Raw genomic sequence first — 22,800 nt, 5'->3', positions numbered from 1 at the left:
ACAATTCTGACTGAGTTAATCTTCAGACAGGTTTAAAACCAGCATTTCATCTTGTTCAACATAAAACACATCATGTGAATATTCCACCTGGGAGGTGAAACTCAAAACAGTTCACTGCCACTCTGCACCTTTTGGTAACAACATGGGAAGAAAACAAAATAAAACCAAACATACTTACAAGATTATTTGAAACTGGGAAAGCATATTTCATTAGGTTCTCAAATATGGATCGTCTAGTTCTCCCTTCAGGCTTATGAGCAAATCTTAAGTTTCTAATGTCCTAATAAAAAAAAAGGAAATCAAACTGTAGGTTTTAAACCATTTTAACATCCAACAGAACTCCAAAAGTCAGCGTTCAAAACAAAAGTCACATCATGATGTTCTATCATGATGTTCTTTACAGTACTGATTTAGTATTGCACGTTGATCAGTGTTATACAGCAGCTCTGGATTTGGCTTGATGACCTGTTGTAGCCTTCACAAAGCCTGCCACAAGCACAAGGGAGTAAAGGGAGTGCACGGGCAGTACCTTGCCTCCAAATGAAGCTCCCTACCTGCTAAAAGTCTAGGGGAGAGACCTAGGGACAACTATCTCAGATTGACAGGACTTTGCGAGACAGCTCCCGCTGTGCTCCCAAGCTGAGCTGTGCTAGAACACTACTGGAAGGGACAGTCTCACAAAGCATCTCCATAGAGCTACTGCACGTTGGAAGCTGAAGCCCAGCTGCTACTTTGATAGTGCAAAGTAACAAATGCCAGCTCCCTTTAAAACCTGCAACTCAGAGCACTCGGAAGGCTGAGTGAAACTGAGAACTCCTCCACTTTGCACGGCAGCAGTTTCCACAACGAGGGGTAACCCAGGACATCTTTTCTGTACTCATCCACAAAATTAAATTCAGGAACTAAATAAAGCATCTCTATACTGCCATGATTTTCCACTCAGGTCTACAAACATTTGTAGTAAACAGTTTAACAGCCACCAGCAGGAAGTGAACCATCAAGGTCAAGTACATGAAGATGGAACAGTAAGTCAGAGAATTAGGAAAATGGCAAAGACTGTCTAACAAGACTGAGATGAAGTGACAGGTCTCACACAAAATTTCATAATGCATAAGCTCTATGTGTACTAAACTGCTGTGCATTCCCTGGGCCAAGTGGGCTGCAATATATATGTATGTTGTGTAGTACCAAGAAATCTATCTTTTAGTCTGTGCCTGAGTTTCCCATCCAGGGAAATAATACAGTTCCTTCTAAACCTGCCTGTGTAAGCAAGTTTGCACATGGGTAACACGGCTGAGGACAAAGAATCCAAAGCAGAACAGGGAACAAATTGGCCTGCCAGCACAGGCACCCCCATGGTAGCCTTGGAGGATTACGACTACAGTAGGCTGAGGAAGCAGCTGGGTGATTGGGTACAGGCTATATCAACTGTTTGTGACTCAGCATGCCCACAGCTTGAGAGTCTGCTTAGCTTCCTGGTGCCTCAAAATCACAGCAGTGCCCAGCACTGCTTGGGACTCATCTTCATGCATCCATCTGCTCTCAAGCAGAAAGTAACATCCTAAGACCTTCGAGGTTCAGAATCTAGCTCTCCCCAAGCTGCCATTGAGAAAAGCAAAGGGGTTGTGCCTTGGTGAACAGAGGAGGTATGGATTTTAGGACAACAGATGTTGCCTTTATCTGCTTTGGGGTCTACAATAAGTAAACACTAGGAGGTGAACTAATTATTTCCACTACAGTTTGCATTTTCAATGACTCCAACAGCTCCTGAGAGGCACACTTTAAAAATTTACTACCTTGAAAGAAATGCAAGAGTAGCCTCAAGGGGAGCTGAAGGTTACTCTCCAGTTCTTCACCACAAAGCACAGCAGCAGCTGGACACAAGGTAATGAGAATCATGAACCCCTTTTTTACTCTTGAAGTGCAATCGTATTGAAGGCATCCCATACTGCACAATGAGTAGAGTCTTCTTGGGATGTCCTGGTAAGCAATGTGAAAGACTTGAGGATTGCACTATTGTGATACACTTAGGTTTCCGCTATGAAAAGATGCTACCTAGCACAAAGCTTTAAAAAAGGTTTGGATCTCATCTCTAATGAGTGGAGCTATTGAGTCCTGGAAGTGACTTTCAGAATCAGACATTTTTGAAGTGCATGAAATAATACTGACAGGTTTTCCAGAACTTCTTACGATATTATAGAGAAAATCTTTTAAAATACATTTTCCCTTTCTCTCATTGTAAAACATAAATGTTTACCTTGCACACAATCTCCAGTCCATAGGAATTCTCACCACGACTGGAAGCACCTCCTATTTTCTCCACTCTGTTGATAACACCTAAAGATGCATCTAGGACAAAAGGAGGGTCCTGTAGACAGTTGAAATTTGTAAGTTTAAAAAGGGGAGGGGGGGAAAATCCCAGCTCCTGTTCCCTTATGCCTATATTCCCAAACATACAGCTATCATTCACACACAACTACACTAAAAACCACAAACCAAAATACACCTAAGTCCTCAAGACTGAACAGCCCACAGAAGCAGATGGTTACAAAGGCTTACCCGTTCCATGCTTTTAAAGTACAGTCTATAATTGGTAACAGTAAGGGTTCCTCTGATGGCTCCAGTGAAGGGGCAGATGTAAGTAACATCTTTAGCTTTAAAAAAAAAAAAAAAAAAGAAAGAAAGAAAGAAAAGGTGAATTTCATGGTTAATTTATGAGAGTAAAATTCACAAACATACTCAGGGTGTTCTCTCCAGAGCATGAAATGAAAACAAGCTTAATCGGGTGTGCTAGCCTAGAACTAACATGCAAGTTTCAGTTCTGTCAAGAAGATAAAAGTTTGGGCATAAATCAAAGTAAAGGCAAGTACAATACCTGGAATCTCACATTTGCACAGAACACAATTAAAGTCAGTATTTGATGCCAACTATTTACTCTTCCTGTCTCATCAGCAGTAACAGTACCAGAGAACATCGTGTGTGAGAAGAGACAATTCCTGCCTAACTGCATAATATCTGAAACTGACAAATATCTGCACAAAAAAAAAAAATGATTGCCAGCAAGCTGTTTTGTGCCATTGAGACCAAGAGAAGTCAGTTCTCCTGCAGATGGCTTTTAGGATGCTTAGGTCCTCCTTCACACCCTTACACACAGAGTCAGACCCAACATGCAGTCCCTGCTAATGGCCCTGACTGAAGCCAGCAGAGCTGCAGTGACTTCCAGCAGCCAAAAATCCATATAGCACCCAATTGCCAGTGATGTTAAACCTTAACCCAGCGATCAAATTACTCTGCAACAATTCAATTATTTCTGAACCTGAGTGACGGTGACTCAAGCCAGTCCCCTTCGTAAAAGGCCTCAAACGTTTCTCGCTTGTGCCGGCAAAAGGAAAGAGGTGCTGCTGGTTTTCCACAGCAAACACCTCCTCTAACTGCCCTTCTGTTTTATATCAATTAAAAAAGCCAACATTCAAGTTGTTCCCCCCCACCAACACCCATCAGTGACCTGTCACACCTTCTGTCACTGAACAGTGGGCTGGCTGTGCTGTGGCGATGCTATTACCAACTGGTAGCAGTATTCCTCAAACACAGACATCCTTTCAGGAGACCCACAGAGTACAGCTGCCAGATCCACGAAATTTGGAAAAGAAAACAAAACCCCCAGTCCATCTTAATAACCTTAGGCCTACAAACCCTAAGGGATCCATTTTGCAAGGACTGCAAGAAGGCAGTAAGAAAGCTCACCTCCCAGTCAGGTGACAGCCACCATGCAAACCAGTGGGAGGCAGCTCAAGTGTCACAGGGACCCAAATTTCATCCACCCTTATCCCATAGGTTTCAGTCTGGAAGGAGGGAGGGACACTGCCTTACTCTACGGCACTCTTCTCGTCCTCACATCAGCTCTGCTTCTATAAAGGCATTGTTGACTCTCTAGATTCAGATACGGAGAGGAATCCTTAAAAATCAACAGTGGGCAGGCAGCCAGACCCAGCTCTGGTTGCCTTCAGAGCCTCAGATAGAAAGTTCCAGGGAACAGGGAAGAGGAATGACAAGTCTGAAGCAAAATAAGGAGCAGAGAATTTCTGGTTTAAAATATATATGCTAGCAACCTTACTATTCATTTATATAAAATGAAATGCCTCTATTGTAAGGGCTATTAAACACAAAATGCTTCAGCTCTAATTAAACCAACGTTTGTTTCATTACTGATGATTATTAATCACTTCTATCCAAAGAGTGCATCGACAAGAGCTTAAAAGCAGACTCATGAAACTCATAATAAGGGTGAGAGCACCCTTCCTGGCTGCTCCGTTATAGTTCTCATTATTGAAAAAGCAGTTTCTATATATTCTAAACAAATAAAAAATAAAAACTACTAGTAAGAGGAGTGTGCACACACACCTGAAAAAGAACAGAAATTCCCAGAAAAGGGAAAAGGTGCTAGAAAAATGTTTCCCAGGTAAGGAATCTTCGGCATTATCTCAAACACTAGTCTTGCCAACTTAAAAGCCACACCACCTCTCACATTTACATTAGCTTGGTTTCCTAAGGAATCACAGAATCACAGAATGGCCAGGGCTGGGAGGGACCTCAAGGATCATGAATCTCCAACCCCCCTGCCACAGGCAGGGCCACCAACCTCCCCATTTAATACCAGACCAGGCTGCCCAGGGCCCCATCCAACCTGGCCTTGAACACCTCCAGGGATGGACGGGGCATCCACAGCCCCTCTGGGCACCCTGTTCCAGCACCTCACCACTCTCATAGTAAAGAACTTCCCCCTTACATTCAATCTAAATCTTCCCTCCCTCAACTTAAAACCATTTCCCCTTGTCCTGCAGTTATCTACTCTTTCAAAGACTTGATTCCCTTCCCGTTTGTAAACTCCCTTTAGGTGCTAAAAGGCTGCAATTAGGTCAGCCCTCAGCCTTAATCAATTCCACTTACATTGCACATGTACACACACATATGCATATATATAATGTCCAGTTGTTTGACCTTAGTCCTCATATGTTTCTATGATTTCCACAAGTGTGTAACTGATAAACAGGGTCCTTCAAGGCATTAAATTCCTCCACTCTTTGTGCGAACGCGGATACCAGGTACGAAAGAGGTTGTACTAGAGCTGCTACCAAGGGAAGGTCTAATATGTTCAGTCTCACTCTGCACTCTGAAACCCACCTGGCCTTACAGACTCACGTGACTGCTTGGTTATTTGCCAACAGATAAAACACTTTTAATGCTGATCTCCAGGAACCCTCCAAAATACAGTCTTGCTGAAACAACCTGCAGGGTCTCAAAGCATCAGCAATTTGCTACTGTTGGTCACAGAATCACACAGAATCACACAGAATCACCCGGGTTGGAAGGGACCCCAAGGATCATGTAGTTCCAACCCCCCTGCCTAGCAGGGCCACCAAACATACATATTCAGATCAGGTTGCCCAGGACCCCGTCCAACCTGGCCTTAAACACGTCCAAGGACGGGGCATCCACAACCTCCCTGGGCAGCCCGTTCCAGGGCCTAACCACTCTCCTAGTAAAGAACTTCCCCCTAACATCTAACCTAAATCTTCCCTCCTTCAACTTAAAACCATTTCCCCTAGTCCTGCTGTTGTCAGCCCTTTTGAAGAGTTTACTCCCCTCCTGGGTGTAGGTTCCCTTCAGGTATTGATAGGCTGCAATGAGGTCACCCCGCAGCCTTCTCTTCTCCAGGCTGAACAAGCCCAACTCCCTCAGCCTGTCCTCATAGGGGAGGTGCTCCAGCTCCCTGATCATCTTAGTCGCCCTCCTCTGGACCCTTTCCAAAATCTCAATGTCTTATTATCACTGTCATTGTCATTGATCAACAAAGTATTCTGCTCTATGGATACTCTATTTGGTCAAGCAAACAGTAAGAAATGTATTCTTTGCTTACCCATGTCTTTAATGGTTTCTCCTGGCAGCAAAGGTGGCTCTTCCATTTCTGCCAATTTATTAGTCTCTCGTAGGACCTACATAAAAGCAGCAGAAAAATAAATGGATAATATTTTCATTAAATGAGAAGTCTACCCCTATCTCCAACAAGTCAACGACATAAAGAACAATAAATATTCAAAGATCCTGAGGCACTGTCTCAGTCTCTGAAAGGTCAACACAAAGCATATGAGACCACGGCTCAGTCCTGCAACCTCTGAGCATGCCCCTGGGCCATGCAGAAGTGTTGAGGTGAGGATGCCTGATGGAGAAGCAGCTCGAGCAGGCTGTGCCCCAGCAGCACACGTACCAGGTGGCTCCTTTGCACACTCCAATCTTCTCCTCAACTTATATATAATTACAAGCCAAACTCTCTGCCCACAGTTACACATAACCAAAGGGGTAGGTTAGAATGAGCAACTACTACCACAGTGCTATCAACTATGAAGTAGAGCAATTGCTTGCTTACACTAAGGAAAGTGATAAAAGATGTCTTATCACATCAGTATCCTCAGTGAGGGTCCAACAACAGCAGAGATACACATTTGGCTCAGTGGTAATAATCTCTTTAAAATGTCACATTTTTATATAGGAGGTATAGGCTAGCTTTTTTCTGCTGTCTGCTGAACAACTCCTTCTCCACCTTCCCTTGGGATGAAACTTACTTTGCACAGATATAACAGTATTTACACAAGGGCTTTCACTGGAACAGCACAGCGCAAGGAGGTGGATATTTTCAGAAAGCACATCTATAACTATAGAAGCACAACAAATCCAACAACTCCAAGTGCAAAGTCTTGCACCTGGATCAAAGCAATATCTACTACCAGTATAAGCTGGATGAAGAAAGGATTGAGCACAGCCCTACCAAAAAAGAGTTGGGGGTATTTGTAGATGGCAAGCTGGACATGAGCCAGCATGGTGCCCTCACAGTCCAGAATGTCAACCCTACCCTGGGCTTCATCAAAAGCAAACACAGCCAGCAGGGCACGGGAGGTGACCCTGCTCCTCTACTCTGCACTGGTGCAGCATCACCCGGAGCACTGCATTCAGATGGGGAGTCCTCAGTACAGCAAAGACATGGAGCTGTTGGAGCACGTCCAGAGGAAGGCCATAAAAATGCTCCAAGGGATAGAACACGTCTCCTATGAGGACAGGCTGAGAGAGCTGGGGTTGTTCAGCCTGGAGAAGAGAAGGTTCCAAGATGACCTGAGAGTGGCCTTTCAGTATCTAAAGGGAAGCTACAGGGGGCAGATTCTTTAGCAAGGTCTGTTGTGACAGAACAAGGGGAAATGGTTTCAAGCTTCAAGAGGGTAGATTTATGTTACATATAAGGAAAAAGTATTTTACAGGGAAGGTGGTGAGGTACTGGAAAACATTGCCCAGGTGATGGATACCCCACCCCTTGAGACTTTCAAGGTGAGGCTGGATCAGGCCCCAGGCAACCTGAACTACATGTGCATGTCCCTGTTCTCAGCACGGGAATTGGACTAGATGACTTTAAAAGGTCCCTTCCAACTCTAAGGATTCTAGGATTTTAACGTGATGCCTAAACTTCCTCCTTACAGCAGGCAGTGCACAGGAGGAGCAGGTATAAGCAACTAAGATTAAGGCTAAGTCTACATGGCCAAATGCAGATGGATCTGCATTATAATGCCTATGCCCTGAACTGGCTAAATTACCACAATCAGCAGCACCTGACTGCTCAGTCCAACAGCACAGAGAAGAACAGGTAAGTCAGTCCAGACTCTGCCTTGTGCTGTAGCAATCACAAGACTCTGGGTTTTATGTCAGATCCTTCCTAGTGGAGACAGGCAGAGAGTGCTTATGTCTGCTCACAAAAATGTGCAGACTTGGCCAAAATGCTTTCTTTATCTTAATGTGAGGAAGGAAAATGAATTGGCTTAATTTAATATCAGGAAATCCCTGCAAAGAAAATTGAAAGATATGGCCTAAAGTGGTCCTTACAGCCTGACACATGTGTGGTCAACTTTTATGTAGGATCAAGCCAAAGGGAGATCCTCAGGGATGAAAAATTCTCTCAACTACACAGAGAAATGAAAACAAAAACTGAAGAAATCCCATGCCACAATAAAAGCACGTTCCAGCATTTTCACACAACAGATTGATGTACAGATGAAAAGACCGCTAAGATCAAAGCCTTCTTGAGAACAAGATGTACATTTCAAAAAATGCATTCAAATGACTAAAACTTACAATAATAAAAAAGAAAAAGCAAGTGTGGTCCTAACTTCCTAATAGGAACCTCCCAAATGGGGAAATAAAGGAATGTGCCAACCTGGGGCAGCTTTTACCTGGGAAGCAGCCAGTGCAGCCGGGACCGATGTGAATGGGGTCGATGAAGGGAGGTCAGCACTGACAGTGAGGAACTTGCAAGAGAGCTTCACCCCATATCAGCAATACCACTAAAAGCAAGGCTTCACCAGTACAACTAGCAGAAATCTATGCTAGGGACTTCTTGTCAGCACAGCTGTGCTGGCCAAAGATCACACACCCATCAAAACCCTGACTGAAGGCCTCCTCAGCAAAAGCCTGTGATGTAGACCCAGCCTCAGCTCCTCTGTGTCAATTTTTGCGCTTGAATAACAACCTTGAAATTAGCAGGATAACATCTGGATTTTGCCAAATGAGATGGAGGCTTCTAGCTAATTAGACCTTAAGTGGTGGTCGTCTTCGCTGCCTTTTATCTTGGAAGGACAAAGTGAAAAATACACTCTGTGTTCAGGACAGGATACACAACTTCTTCTGGAAGGTCTGTATCCAAACGGGCAGCAGCTGCTCTTGGATCGCTGGGGCCGGCAGCTGGACTCACTGCTCTCCTGCAGATGTCGGCGGGAGCACATCCAGCAGTAAACGTTTGGACAACTGGGTTGTATCTTAAGCCAAAATAAATATGAGGTAAGGTATACAGAAAGCGTTCAGCAGGACAAAGAGCTGCTGTGGTCATTAGGTGGGCAGTGCTCAGGTGGGCTTTAAACACTGCACTGAAAGCAGGAGACAGACGGATGAAGAGGAGAGCAGGAGGCAAGACTAAGATCTCTCTGTCCACACCATTCTGTGAAAGCTGAAAGCCGTTTTTGGTTTTAAAACTGGCTCTTCTAAGTGTTATAAAATCCAGGTGCTCACTCATACTCTGAAAATTGGAGTACCCAGGGTCAGAAGCAGGGGTTAACAATCCAAATCTGAGTTCAGCTCAACACAGGGCAGTGGACAGATGAGCAGATGACCTCCTGCAAGCATAGCACTTAAAGGAAATAAAAACAAAAGGCAGAAGCCATTGATCCCTCCTCCCCCTCCCTCTTTTTTTTTTTTTGCATACAATTAAGGACTAAACTGTTACTTTGACCATCTTCTAGCTGACTTCAGCCACGTGACCTAACTTGGGTAACCCAGTACAAGCTGTCTTCCTGATGACTGGAGTCAGTGCTTACACATCACCTATGAATAACATTACCCTTCCCAAGAGGCTGTGACAGACAGGGTCAGAAAGCCCAGCCCAAGTGCTTCTCCAGTGTGCTGGTCCTTACAGTATCTGCCTAGCTCTAGACCTTGAATGAGCCTCCTAGATGGAATGTGAACACTTGAAACCCATCCTGGCAGAAACCCAGAAATGAACAGTATGCATTTTGCTGAAATCCACCTCCATCAGTGTCTCCTTAAAATTGATTTGGGGATATGCAACCCGTGTGCAGCTGACAATGCATGCAGCGGGCACAGGAGGAGACATCTGGGGCAGTGCTAAAGGTCAGCATGTTACAGGAGAAAAGAAAAGTGAGTGGATAAGGAAAGACAAGTTTTGGAAACAGAGCTAGGGGAGAGACTGGGAGGGGACAATGAAGTGGTCGTGTGCCGCTCTGGGAGGACACCAGCTTTTTACAAGAACCTTCTGCCCTTCACATGATTAAGGAGATGATGTGAAAGCCTCCACATCTTGATTTCCTACCCCCAACAATGGTTCATCAAACTGCCAGGAAAATCTTTTTATGTACTTAAGCCTATTTTCAAGACTCTAAAAATAAGAGTTTTGGACCTTAAAGAAAATATAAATTTAACCCTCTGCACATTCTTGCAAAACAGAACTAATGGCCACAATAAGGCAATGAAGCAGCCAGGAGAGCTCAAAGACACAGCTGCAGCAGCCCGGCTGCGGAAGTGCCAAGGGTCCGAGGCCAGAGAGGCAGGCTGGCTACCGATGCAACTGAGGCACTTAGACATGTCTGTAATTGAAATGTATCACTTCTTTGAGACTCAGATTTTTAAAGCATTAAGAGTAACAAAAACAAAGAGTGCTTTGAGATCTACAATGGAGACTGTGGCAGAGCTGGGCAGAATCAGTGCTACTTAGGAACAGGCACACTTTGTCATGAAGCCACATGCTGACTCTATCTGTCATAAGGTTTTGTAGGGAAGCTGCGTTAGCAGGACTAGATGATCTCCACAAGTCGCTTCCAATCCCTATGATTCTGTAAGAAACAAATACAAGCACTGAAAATCTGTAGACTAGCTTGCACTGCCTTTGAGCTTAACAATCTGCTCAGTATCTTTTCCCCGCAAAAATGTTATGCTTGGAAACTGTCTCTGGCAGAAAGAAATATTAATCACACACCAGAACAACCTTTATTTTTGTCTTCTATTGAGTAGCATACTCTACCCATCAGCAGCTCTCCAGGATAGCGAGCACGCACCTCAGCACCTAAGCAATTCCTGCCACAGCTCAGGGAGGGTGTGAGGACTTCATGCCACCACCTACCTGTGTTCTCCGTTCAAGCAGCGACTTGGCAGAACAAACCCACACCTGCTACATTTAACAACTGCTTCTCGAACTCCAGGATCCATCTTGTGTTAGCTCATTCCACTTGCCCACAGCTGAAGGTGCAGAACTCCTTTACACCCTCCCACTTACAGTGCCCAAAGCAAGAAAAACCTTAATTGCCAATACAATCTCCAGATCTCACCAACAAAGTGATCCCCTCTTTTCTTGACATGGACAGGGTCAGGGGAAGAGCTTGAGATCATGCTAACGAGTTCCTTGCCTCATCACTCATCTCTTTGTACTGTGATTCAGTTCTGCCAAGCCTCCCTAGCCGTGTGATTGCACTGCCTCCGAACACAGCAGCCAGCACTACTCCAAAAAAATCCCTTTCCTGATTCATGCTCTTGCATAATTCAAGCATGCAGCTAATCAGCCAGCCCAGGAGGTATTGAGGTAATCTTGTACCATAAATCCAACCACAAGGTCTCAAAGGTCTGAGCATCACTGGACACTGTTCCAGGACATGATACCTGAGAGTGTTCCTAACTCCGTATTGAGCGTTTTCTTTTAGCTGTGAACAAAACAACTGATAAGTTTTCCTCTTGCACTTCCTGCAGGCTTCTACCTACCAGCTGAGCTGCATATCCAGGATCACAACAGACATCCTGCTCCGGCTAACACTGAGCCAGGATTACCTCCTACCAGCAAACCTGCCAGCACTGTGGCTCATGTAATTGCTCTCATGCCTAGCTCAGTCAAGATGTCTGGGTTAGACTAATGGTTTCTTCAGCGCTTATTTTTCTGTAACTTAGGCTGCTTTGACAGGACTGGCTTGGGGTATGACTACACAAGCAATCAGAAAAGCCTAAGGACAGGGTGGGGGATGGAGCGCAGCTAGACCTTGACAGGGCCTTGAGCAGCCTGACCTCATAGAAGGCATCCCTGCCCATGGCACGGGGCTGGGCAAGGCAAGGTCCCTTCCAACCCAAATCTTCCTATGATGCAGCAGCTTTAGCCTGGACACTAACACCTGCAGCTTCCACGTAGCAGACCACAAGTCTCAGGACACAGAGATGCTAAGAGAGCACCTGCGGCCTCTCCCAATCATTTTTTATTTATTCCCTTCTACTTTCTCCTGAGGGCTTGAGTCCTGAAACCCAAACACAGACACAAAAGGAAGTTTTTGGCTTTATGCAGTGTTAGAGGAGACTACAGGTTAGTGTCACCAAATGGCTGTTTTGGCCCAATTCTGCATAGATTCTTCTATTCCGAAACAACCAGAATTAACAGAAATAATCAGTTCTAGACAAAATTAAAATGTAGTCTTTTATGATTTTTTTTTTCCTGAGTTAATTTCTCCTTGGCAACCTCCTACACACGCCAAATGATTTTGCACATTTTGAACAGATTTGTGATGCACAAAGCCACGGCGCTGGTGCGAGACATGCTGACACTGTGACCACTTTGCTCCTGCATTACTGCCTTCCCCTAAACACGTCTGCTCTGCCTATTCAAAAGCCAAGCTTGGTGCTGCTGTTCCAACAACATACAGTTCTGTGCTGTTTCCTATAACAGGAAACGGATCTCTTAACTGATCCCTTGACATAAACATATATAACCTGTACATAGAGACAAACATTACACACACACTCATAAAAAGATGCCTTTGCATCTGCAGCCCTTGAACTCACAGGTTTGGCATGTTCGTCTTGTGACTGCACGCTGGTCAGCAGCAACAGGCAGGATATAACCAGCTGGGACAGGAATTTATGTTTGAGCAAAAGAATACACACAGAAGTAGTAGATTTAAAAAATAAGTAGTTTTCAAATTATCAGTGAGCATCATAGATTAGAAATTTAATAGCCAAGTGAAAAGTTTTATCTCCTACGTGAATACATTTGTCTGATACTTCAAATTTTAATGGACTGCCTGAGAATAGTTATCAAATCTAAGCCTTCCTTTTAGTTTGTTGTTGGTTCTTTAAACGCTTTTCTTTCTAGGGCTGCCACATGAGTAAGTGCCCTTCTGAATCAGCAGTCTTGCAATTCTACAGGTAAAATGGCCGGCAATCTGCAGGAATATCTATTTCATCTACACCCACAGATCTGTGTCTCAGTTAGTCACTATAGCACTCTGTACAGCCAGTAGAAAAAAAAGACAACCTAGGAGGTTATCTTCAGGTGACTGCCTTTCTTCCCAGTAATGGCAGCGCATGAGGGTAAATAAATCTAACAGAGACATCTGCACCTTGTAGGGAAAACCCAACTCTGGTGTCTCACTGTGCCAAGTGCAGCAGTGCCCAACCTGGATACCCCAGTATGACGGAGTAGTCAAACTACCTTCTTGAGAGAAGTCCAAACTTACTGTGTGCAGAGAGGCAGCAAGAGGTGAGCCTACTCAGATCCAAAATTGCATGAATGTCAGTAAAACAGGCATGACTCCAAAACTCATAGGACCCAGCTTATTGGCTGAGTTACCAGAAACAGCTTTTGGGTTAGGGCTGGCTCCTTTCTCATGTCTCAGAGAACCAGAAGGGAAGTCAGTCTTTCTGCAAAAGTTCAGCCATAGGATTCTTTTTGCATATATTTTTTTTTAATCTTCCTTGTAAATCAAAGCAGTACAAAGTAGTAAATCATAGAAACATTTTCCTTTCAAGTGTCTTCTGGTTGTCTCAGACCATACTCATCTACCACTCCCCCTCAATTGCCATCCCCCATCCCTTTCTTCTTCCACGGTTGTTGCCATGTATGTCAATCAACAAGGGACAGTGCCACTGTGGTACACGAATCAGGGTATGTCATTACCCTAACAATAGTGTGAAAACCTCTGAAATAAAATAGATACGAATAACTCCTTCCCGTCACCTCAGAAAGTACACGGAGTCCTAATTCTGTCTAGCTGATGTTAACAAAAGCTGCAGAACTTACACAGATATGCACAAAATCAAGACTCATATGCTTATCTGAGATAATTTTTCATTGGTGCATTGATTTCCACTCTAAGTGAAACATTTCGTACAACATAGAAGGGGCAAATTTTGAGGGCACATTTTTTTTCTAGCATTTTGCTGCCAAAATGCTTCTGTCCTTCTGTTTTCCTAATGCTCAATTAAGGGAGCAGTAAAACAGTAGCACTGCTTACATGATAAATCCTCCTCTAGACTGCAAATATTGTACTTTGGAGAGATTTTCAGTTGCCATTTAAGGCTATTTTAAGTGCACTTTGAAAAGATTTATGTACTACACATTCTACTGGAAATGTAATAGAACATAAATTGAGCAAGTAAATGGACTCTGCTGATTATTTTTGAATCAGTAAGAATACCATCACAGAAAGAACAACAGCATCTCTGCATGACTGAGGCACAGAGTCTTTTCTGAGGACCAGATGCACTGGAAAATTAGACATTCAGACCAGCAAGACCTTAATTGTAGGGAAATGCTTTGTGTATTATCCTTTTGGGACAGAAGAAGTTGAAAAAGGGAAAAAAGAGAAGACCATGGGCTCATAGAGCATTCCAGAATAGAACACAGAGAATCAAACATACTGTAAGAGACCACATCAAACTTACTCAGCTGCTAAGAGAACAAATGAGTAAAGAAGGCTTCCTAGTTTGTTTAAAAAAACAACACGAGAGGAATTTAAGTTACCAATAAAATGTTCTGTCAACAAACTAAGACATTACTCCAGAAGACAATAATCACATATAACACATGCTACAACTGAATTTTCAACTGTGTTCCTAGTCCAAAAGCACAAATTGCAAATTGTTATCCAGACCTACCGTGTATGTTTTCAGAAAGCATAAAAAGGCTCGAGAAATCCACTTGCTTACTTCCCACCGCCTCAAAAAAAATCTTTACACAGAAACTGAAGGGTAGTGTTTTTAAAATAATAATAATAATACAGTCAGCAGGGTAAGAGAGGAACTCCCCTGGAGGAGGAAGTAGCCACTCTGCAGAATTTTCCTGGGGCTTTCTGCTTTGTTTTCTCCACGATGAACCTCTGCACTCAGGCTCAAGCTTCTAGTGATGAAGAAGTCTCTTTGGGTTGGCGAGTCCCGTAGGCCCTTGCCTTCTAAGGCAAAGCTTAGAAGCTCAAAGGAAAACACTGTTGAGGGCCACTTGTTCCACCACGGCTGGCTTGTCTCTTCAAGTTCATATGGCTTGGTGCCTCGAGACAATTCTCTTATTGGGCTCCAGCAGAAAGTCATCATTGACTCAACAAAGCAACAGTCCCTGGCACAGAAGGTTGCTGATATTATCTATTCAGACAAGTCCAACATTTTTTAATGCAGAACCTTCCTCACTGCCAAGGGTTCTTGAAAGACAACAGTTCTGTTCTCCACTGGCTGCTCAAAATCTTTGTTACGCTTGCTCCCTCCTTTTTTGGTTTTTACTCTCTTTTGTTTAGCAAACAGCTGATAAGGGAAAACATTACATTTTTTCAAGGAAAGCCTTAAACTAATTCAGTAGCATCAGTCCGAAGAAATAACAGAAAAAGGCTGACAACCAGGAGTTATACATTCTGCCAACCAAAATAAGTTACAGACAAAAGTGTCTCTGTTACCAAGAATTTCAATTAGGAAATGATTGTTATGTCAGATAAGGAATCGAGGTATAAATAATTATATATTTACAGTCAATAAACAAGCACACCGAGGAGAAGGGAGATGCTTTGTTCAGTACACAAACATACACAGAAAAATCTTGGCAAGTGCCTCATGAAGTCTCGTATCCGACTGCTCCTTTTAAATACCATGCTTGTTCATTCCTGTCAGATTCCTGCTTCAGTACACAAAACTGTAAGAATATGAGTAACTCTTACCCAGTTTTAATCAGCAAAAGGAGAACTCTTGCACTCTGTAGCTAGGAGAAATATGGCAGTTGGTTAGGAAGAGCTGAAAATGTTACTGAGTAACATCTGAAGGCCATTTGCTTTTTCTTCTTACTTTCAATTCCTAATTGAAGACAATAATAAATGCTTCCAGAGATTTCCTTCACTGCACATCACTTCATATTCAAACATCCAGGTACCTCTATAAAATAAAAATTAGCAGTGATTGCTGTCTTTGCTCTCTTTCAAGTAGAAGAGCGCTTAGGGAGTATTATTTCTGCTTAAAGGAGACAGAAAACTGACTGCATCTGGCTTTTCTTCCCCATCTCATTTGCATGAAATCAATATTTTGCAACCCAGAGCTTGGCTACTCTGTTTCTGCTTCCTTGAAAGGGGGAGGTGAAAAAAAGGCCTTACTACAGAGAGGTGGGGAGGGACAAGACTTTCCAGTTTGAAATGAAAAATAATTGTAGTTCTCATGAAATACGTAGTATTTACAGTCCTAGAAACTGAAGTCCTGGAAAAACAAGTTAATGGCAGGGGCTAAATTCCAGCCACTCACTGGGCTGTCCTGGAATGACCATGGTTACAGACAAGAGTGTTATTCATGCTCCAGAACCTTTGTGCCTTTGTGCACCCACAGCTTAATGCTCCAGCAAAGAAAGGAAACTCATTTCCCACAGATGCACACACGCAATTAGCATAGCCAAAAATCAGGCTTTCAACACGAAGTTGTTCTCCATAAGATTTTCCTACTTCTTGGATACTTTAAGTCCCTCTGCTTGATCCCTTCAACAGTGTGAAGTTTCAACCACTCTTGGATTTGGCTTTGAGCTCAGCCATGCATGCGAGGGGGCTGAAGGAACACTACATTCATACACACAGCAAGGTCTCCTTCTGCCCATGAAGCTTCCACTCCTGGACATCCACAGCAATGCTCTGAGTGAGATAACAACAGAGTCTAAAGTGGTGACAGTGAGAAACACACATAGTCAGGTCTTCCCAGACTGACAGTAAAAAGACGTTCTGTTTATTTAATTTCACTGCTGTTTGCATCTAGCCAAGTCTTTTGTGACCACAGGTCAATTATCTTTGCCATCTGGTGGCTTAGGCAACACGGCCTGTAATTTAATATAGTCACAGTCCAGTGCACTGGGAAGAACAGCTCACATCACAGGAGACATCTCCGCATTTCCTATAAGCTAGTCTTCTTACGGGCAGTCCCACGCACAGAGTCGAGGGCCAGTCTGAAACAGGAGAGCTTATCCCCTCACATCTGCTCAGCAAGGGAGGGGACAGAGTGGCAGGGTCTTGGACAACCATGAAGGTGCTTAGGCAGAGGCTTTTCCATGATTTAGTGCTTCAAAGCTAGCACTATGCACTAAGCAAAAAGTCCCTTAAAAGCAAAAGTAAAAAGACAGCTAACATGAATACTTAAAGCTTAAGAAGTTATGCCTCTCTCTAAACCCAGCTCTTATTGAACATGTGTTACACATAACCAAAGCCTGACACTTCCTGCATTGGCAGGGAGATAGCAATGGAAAAGCTCACTGAGGCTAGTTTTAGTGATTTACAGCAAAAGATGGGGGAAAAAAAGATCACATCTTTCTTCAATATGTTTTTCTACTAACGTGCATGCTGTACATAAAGCCAGACTAAGACATTTTGCACTAAAGCTGGAATAAAGTAACACAAAGGTGGCAAAGTCAGTAACTGGCATTTTGGTTAATCTTGCCCAACACGGCCTGAGAGACAGGATTTACTTGAATTTTAAAGCTTTACATCTGGACAAGTTATTCTGAACTGTCTTCATAACTGGAGGAGACACAGGCAGTTTTCAAATGAGACAAAACTACACCTAAAGGAGCAAAGCTAAACTCCCTTTGCAACATCCTACAACAAGAGCTTCTATAGCTTAGCTACATGATGTTCTCACCTAGTGAGTACATTTCCTTAAAGCCAAGATAAATCACATTGTAAACAACGTCTTTCTTTCCACTGACTACAAAGGAATTGTGGTTGACTAGCTTGAATGCAGGCTAGCTCAAAAGAACTTAATTCTGGAAACCTATCGAGGACAACATGGGCATCCATTTACTCTCTTGGAAGAAAACTACTTCATATATCTTCTGTCATGCCTCAGTTATGTATCTTAGAAAACAAACCACAAAGGCTTGCCTAAGTCTTCAACAAAGCATGCAATGGATGACAAATGAACTCTCCTCTCCTCTCCTCTCCTCTCCTCTCCTCTCCTCTCCTCTCCTCTCCTCTCCTCTCCTCTCCTCTCCTCTCCTCTCCTCTCCTCTCCTCTCCTCTCCTCTCCTCTCCTCTCCTCTCCTCTCCTCTCCTCTCCTCTCCTCTCCTCTCCTCTCCTCTCCCCTTTGAGTCTTGGGCATGCCACAATAATGTTTTTGTATCGTATTTATAAGCCTATTGCAAAACCACTGATTCCTCTTACACTAAAGAAGAAAATTATTACTGTGGATGGAGCAAACAATCACAGAGAAGGGGACATGTGCTTACACAATGTTTTTCTGGATCGCAGAGGAATATCAGGAATTGTGAATCTCAATGTCACCCTCAAAGAGAAGAATAGCTTAGTGGTACCACACAGTAATGGCAAAAACAAAGATTAGAACTACTTTTTTCTGAAGGCTGTGCAACTAAGCAGGTGACATATCTGTTTGCCATGCTGGAGGTTTGCTAACAGATCTTCCTCTGTCCACAGCACAGACAAGCAGCAACAAAAAGCCAGTACCATGGATTTCTAAATTCTGGATCAGGCTGTTACTGTATACAACCCAAAACTAAGCACAATCAACCTTTAACCTTCAGGTAAAGGTATCATTCATAAGGAAGTGCAACAGCAGACTCCGCTGGCCTCATGCATTTCTTTCCATCTGGGGATGGAAGGGATCCAGCCCTTTTATGAGGTTTATTCCAAAGCTTTGAATATGGTATGAATATGGTAAACTTCAGGCATTATCCTATAAATCAACAGCCAACTCAAAATGAAAGTCCCAAATGATAAAAGCTAGAGGGTTAGCAACAAAGCTTAAGAGAAGCACAATAAACTGCACAGGCTGATCTGCCCATAGGCATAGGAGAAAACAACATCTATAAGACTTATGAGCAAGAAATCCATTGTACCTTAATAATCACCACATTCCCAGATCTGTAAGACACACTTACATACCTTTGGCAATGTTGGCTCTAAGGTGCTTTTAAAATCTCATTCCAATTTACAGACTATCTATGAATTTCCAGCTCATTTTCACTTCCAATCACTACTGCTCAATTGTGTTCTTGCCTGATCTATAACTTATTAAAACATATGGTTAAAACACACGGTGGTGTATTTGCTAAAAGTTCCCTGAAAAACTGCCTCCCCCAAATCAATTCTAAACAGTTTCAGACCTGAGATCAGAAAGGGATGGGGCAGTAGGGGCGTAGAACCTAACAGTGTTTAGGGACACTTGATGGGTGGAGGGTGGTACTCTTTTAGTTTTCACTTTTTGTACAGCCAACTGAAGCAGCCAACTCTTATTTAGAGATAGTTTATGAAATGAAAATTCCAGAAATTGTAATGGAAAGACAATTTAATCTTAGCTCCAGTTACTGAAATGCTCAATATACATTTGAGGAAAAAAAAAAAAAAAAAACCAACAAAAAAACCCCACCAAAAAATAAAAACAATAAGACTTCATAAAAGTTATTATGAAATACTTTGGAGAAACATTTAGGAAAAATACTGCACATGCATTTAGTAGGAATCCCCAGTGGTTGTCTCATTTACCTCATTACACACATGCACGCACACACACTGAGTGTTAATTGCACTCCAAAAGAAATCTGCAGGCACAGACTGCAAGAAATGATATGGGTCCTTCCCTCATTCCCTCCCCCTGATGAACGCCTACTTTTCTTCTAAAAATTCCCCACAGAAGAAGAGAGTGCTAATTGTAGCTATCACAAAGTGTTTTTCCATCACCACAGAAATTTAATTCCTAAATTTGAGTTGATGCACACGCAGAGGCAGGGACCGAGTTGAGGTAGGAGTGATGACGGATCGCTGCAATTCATTCTAGAGGGGAAAATTTAAATACACATCAAGAGCATAATCCCACAATTGGCAGATCCACTTCAAAATCTTGAAATGCTTATTTTCAGCCTCTTAAAGCTAACTGATGCAAGCCCTTCCTGTGAGAATACTGTGTAGCGCAGGCACTTGTCTCGCATACAACAGAGCTAGCACAGAACGCGTTGCTGTATCCATTAATGGTAGAGCAACATCTGCAGTATCAAAAGGGTGAAAGAAAAGTGTAAGAGCAACCACGACCTTAAAAAACTTCTCGGTGCACTGGCTTTAAAAAAAAACTGTGGAATTTTCAGAGGACGGAGATGTTAATTCAGAAGAAATTGGACAAAGAGTGATGAACCCAGAGAGAGTGTGTTCGTTCTCCACGAGAGCTGAAAGAAACTGGCTTTGCTGATCACCACAAAATAAATCTCCTGTTCCCAGCTCATCTCACTGAGGGGCAGACACCAGGCCCCAGGAATGAGCCCAGCACAGACACACAAGCACTGACACTGATCTTAGGCTAAGGGACTGCACCCATTGTGGCAATACCAAAATAAGAAGCTGCCCACTGGAAGGGGACAGATCCAAACTTCTTCACCAGCTGCGAACCACAAGGAGACAAACAGTTATTGCTTAAATTCCTGTAGGAGGGAGAAAGGCAGTTTGTACTAATGGAAATGCCACTTTTCTCACTGTACTTCCTACAGCAGGACCATGGGAATCAATGCTCTGCAGGCCTGCGTAGCATCGACAAGAAGCCACTGAGTGCAAATGCAAGATCCAGCTTTGTGCGTTGCAGCCACTCACAGCACCTCAGCAGCAGCAAGCTGTAGGGGGAGCACAGGAGGCAATGCTGGTGCTGCACAGCACTGCTGATGCAGGTTACCAGGAGGAAGCACTCTGCCAGCACAGGCACGTGCTACACTTGGCTTCAAGCATCTTTATTCTAGAAAAACTGTTCTCTGCTTTCACCACCTCTCCTTAAACACTATTCTAAAATGAAAGGTGAACAGTACTTCTTCCAACCACAGTAGAAATTTAGGTTGCTTAATATTTTTTTATTTTGAAGGGCAAGCTGCGAAGAAACCATCCTGCAAATTATGAGAACTGTGGCACAGCAAGGAAGGAAGGATTTCTAATGACCTCCACAAACAATACATATGCATCTTTCTGACTGAAAAACGTATCGTGCTGCTAAATGAACAAATGCAAATGCTCTGCAAACAGCATTTGACAGGAATCCTTGTCTAATAGGGATTTCATGCAGCCGAAGTGACAAAAAGAAAGGAGACGAGAAGACACATCTGGAGTTACAAGGAGGACATGTTGAGCCACGTAAACCATCACAAAGCAAAGACAACCTTGAATCTAGAAAAAAAATACTACTTGGTTCTCTGTATGTGTAGGTAATCCTCCAGTGCAAAAGAACCTGCAAAACAGCAGTTGATCTGAGCATCAGAACTGTAAAACAAATCCCAGTTACGTACAATTAAGTTAAAATAAAAAGAGGGAAGAAAATAAGGCAATGTAAAATTTAGGAATGACATTATATACACAATCACAAGTGTGGCAGTGCTTGCAATCGTATCTATTTATACCAATTAATTGCTTCATCTCAGCCTAAAACCTCTGCTATGTGTTGGAGAAAACTACCTCAGCTTCAGAGGAAAAGCTTCAGAGCTGCTACAGAGCACTTTACCCCAACAATTTCTGAGGATTACCCCTTTTAACCATAGGTAAAAACTGTGAACTAACATTTACACATAATCTACTGATTCTTTTACTAATTTCTGCCTATTACTGGCTAGTAAAACTCTTTTAAAAAGGAAACATCAAAGTCCTTGCCACCTTTGAACAGGTGAACTTTCTATTATTGTAACTACTCACAGGACAAAACAAACGTCAAGGAAAGGAATCGGTTTTGTGTTAAGAGTTTTCATGCAATTTTATGGCATTCAGATTTCACAGAGCTGCTCAACCACAGCTGAGAAATGCTAGAAGTCATTACCAGAATGTACCAGCACCACTGCTTTTACAAGTCACCGACTTTTTTGCAAAGGTGAGGAATATCAGCAAATCTCTTGGTTTCACAAGGGGAATGTACAGATAGTTTAGTTCTTAAAACTCTTCTGAGCTAAACTCAAGCTTTGGATTTGACATTAACAAATCAATAACAGACTTAAAAGAGCCTTGTCTGGGACTTTTATGTGAGAGACACTTACTGTAACAGAAGACTATTTTAGCAGCTTGAAGATAACAATCTTTCTCTGAAAGAAGACACTTCCAAGGACTCCCTGTTTACAAACAAGGAGAAGTTTTCAAAAGAGTACATCTCAAATACACACCAGTGGAAAAAACATGATTATACAACTGGCTGGTTGAGGATCTTCACTTACTTAAAGCACTTAAAAGAAAAATGAGTTCCTTTGAAAATTCATCTCCAAATGTAGGTTGCAGAGTCAGCTTTTTGAAGATTAAACAACTTTATAAAGAAGGAAATAATATGGTAGAGATTAAAGTTCAATTTCTATTTCACTTGTTTGACTTTGGGACCTTTCATACTTTGGCTACATAAAATTTGGCATTAACCTGAAAGCTAGAATCATTTTACTCTATCCAAACTCAGAGGAGCAAGAAATGGTCTCTGATGGAGACCACAACACATACAGATAGGTGGATAGATACAGATTTTTTCTTTTGTTCAGACAAAGCATACATACCCTTAAATCTGGAGAAAAGTTGTCTGCTGAGGTGGAGACCGAGTCTGATGATACAAGAGAAGCAGATTTTGTATGAGCAGAATGGTCCGACTGAGAAGTGGAAGCACTGAAAAGAGAAATACAACGCTATCAAAATGGTGCTCAGGACTGCTCAGAGCCTACAAGTAAGGCCACTCACTTGCAGCTGTATCAGGCAATTTTCCCTGGTTTCCACCCTTTCCATTCTCAGTTATTTAGTCCTCAGCAGTGGTTTCAGAGAACCTGTTCTGCCTTCCATTACTACGGATCACAAAAGCACACACAGTTCATTACCAGATCACAGCTCAGACCGAGCCAACACTGTCATGAACGCAAACCTGATCAAATCCTAAATCAACGAAACGAAGGGGCTCCGTTTCAGGCTTTCAGATGGGAGAAATTAGCGCACTGCAAC

The 22,800-nt window shown here is 42.9% G+C and overlaps 1 protein-coding gene across 4 annotated transcripts in view; it reads right to left on the bottom strand.

Annotated features, from left to right (window-relative positions):
• MTMR2 (myotubularin related protein 2) overlaps nucleotides 1-22,800 on the bottom strand; it is a 75,328-nt gene that overhangs the window by 29,771 nt on the left and 22,757 nt on the right. Inside the window, exons 1-6 of one of the 4 annotated variants that reach the window (XM_048937308.1) lie at nucleotides 22,368-22,473; nucleotides 21,870-21,941; nucleotides 5,918-5,993; nucleotides 2,560-2,654; nucleotides 2,258-2,368; nucleotides 179-280 (exon numbers count right to left, since the gene is read on the bottom strand). In XM_048937308.1, the coding sequence (XP_048793265.1) occupies nucleotides 179-280; nucleotides 2,258-2,368; nucleotides 2,560-2,654; nucleotides 5,918-5,963 (354 nt within the window). In that variant the 5' untranslated portion in view covers nucleotides 5,964-5,993; nucleotides 21,870-21,941; nucleotides 22,368-22,473. Of the gene's footprint in view, nucleotides 1-178; nucleotides 281-2,257; nucleotides 2,369-2,559; nucleotides 2,655-5,917; nucleotides 5,994-14,514; nucleotides 16,946-21,033; nucleotides 21,055-21,869; nucleotides 21,942-22,367; nucleotides 22,474-22,800 lie in introns of those variants that run through there. The other 3 variants (XM_048937288.1, XM_048937298.1, XM_048937319.1) reach the window with 3 other exon arrangements.

Source organism: Lagopus muta, chromosome 1 (genome assembly GCF_023343835.1).
Source record: "Lagopus muta isolate bLagMut1 chromosome 1, bLagMut1 primary, whole genome shotgun sequence".
NCBI classification, from domain to species: Eukaryota; Metazoa; Chordata; class Aves; order Galliformes; family Phasianidae; genus Lagopus; species Lagopus muta.
The sequence above is the reverse complement of the archived record's forward strand: the minus strand, read 5'-3'. Positions and strand labels throughout refer to the sequence as shown.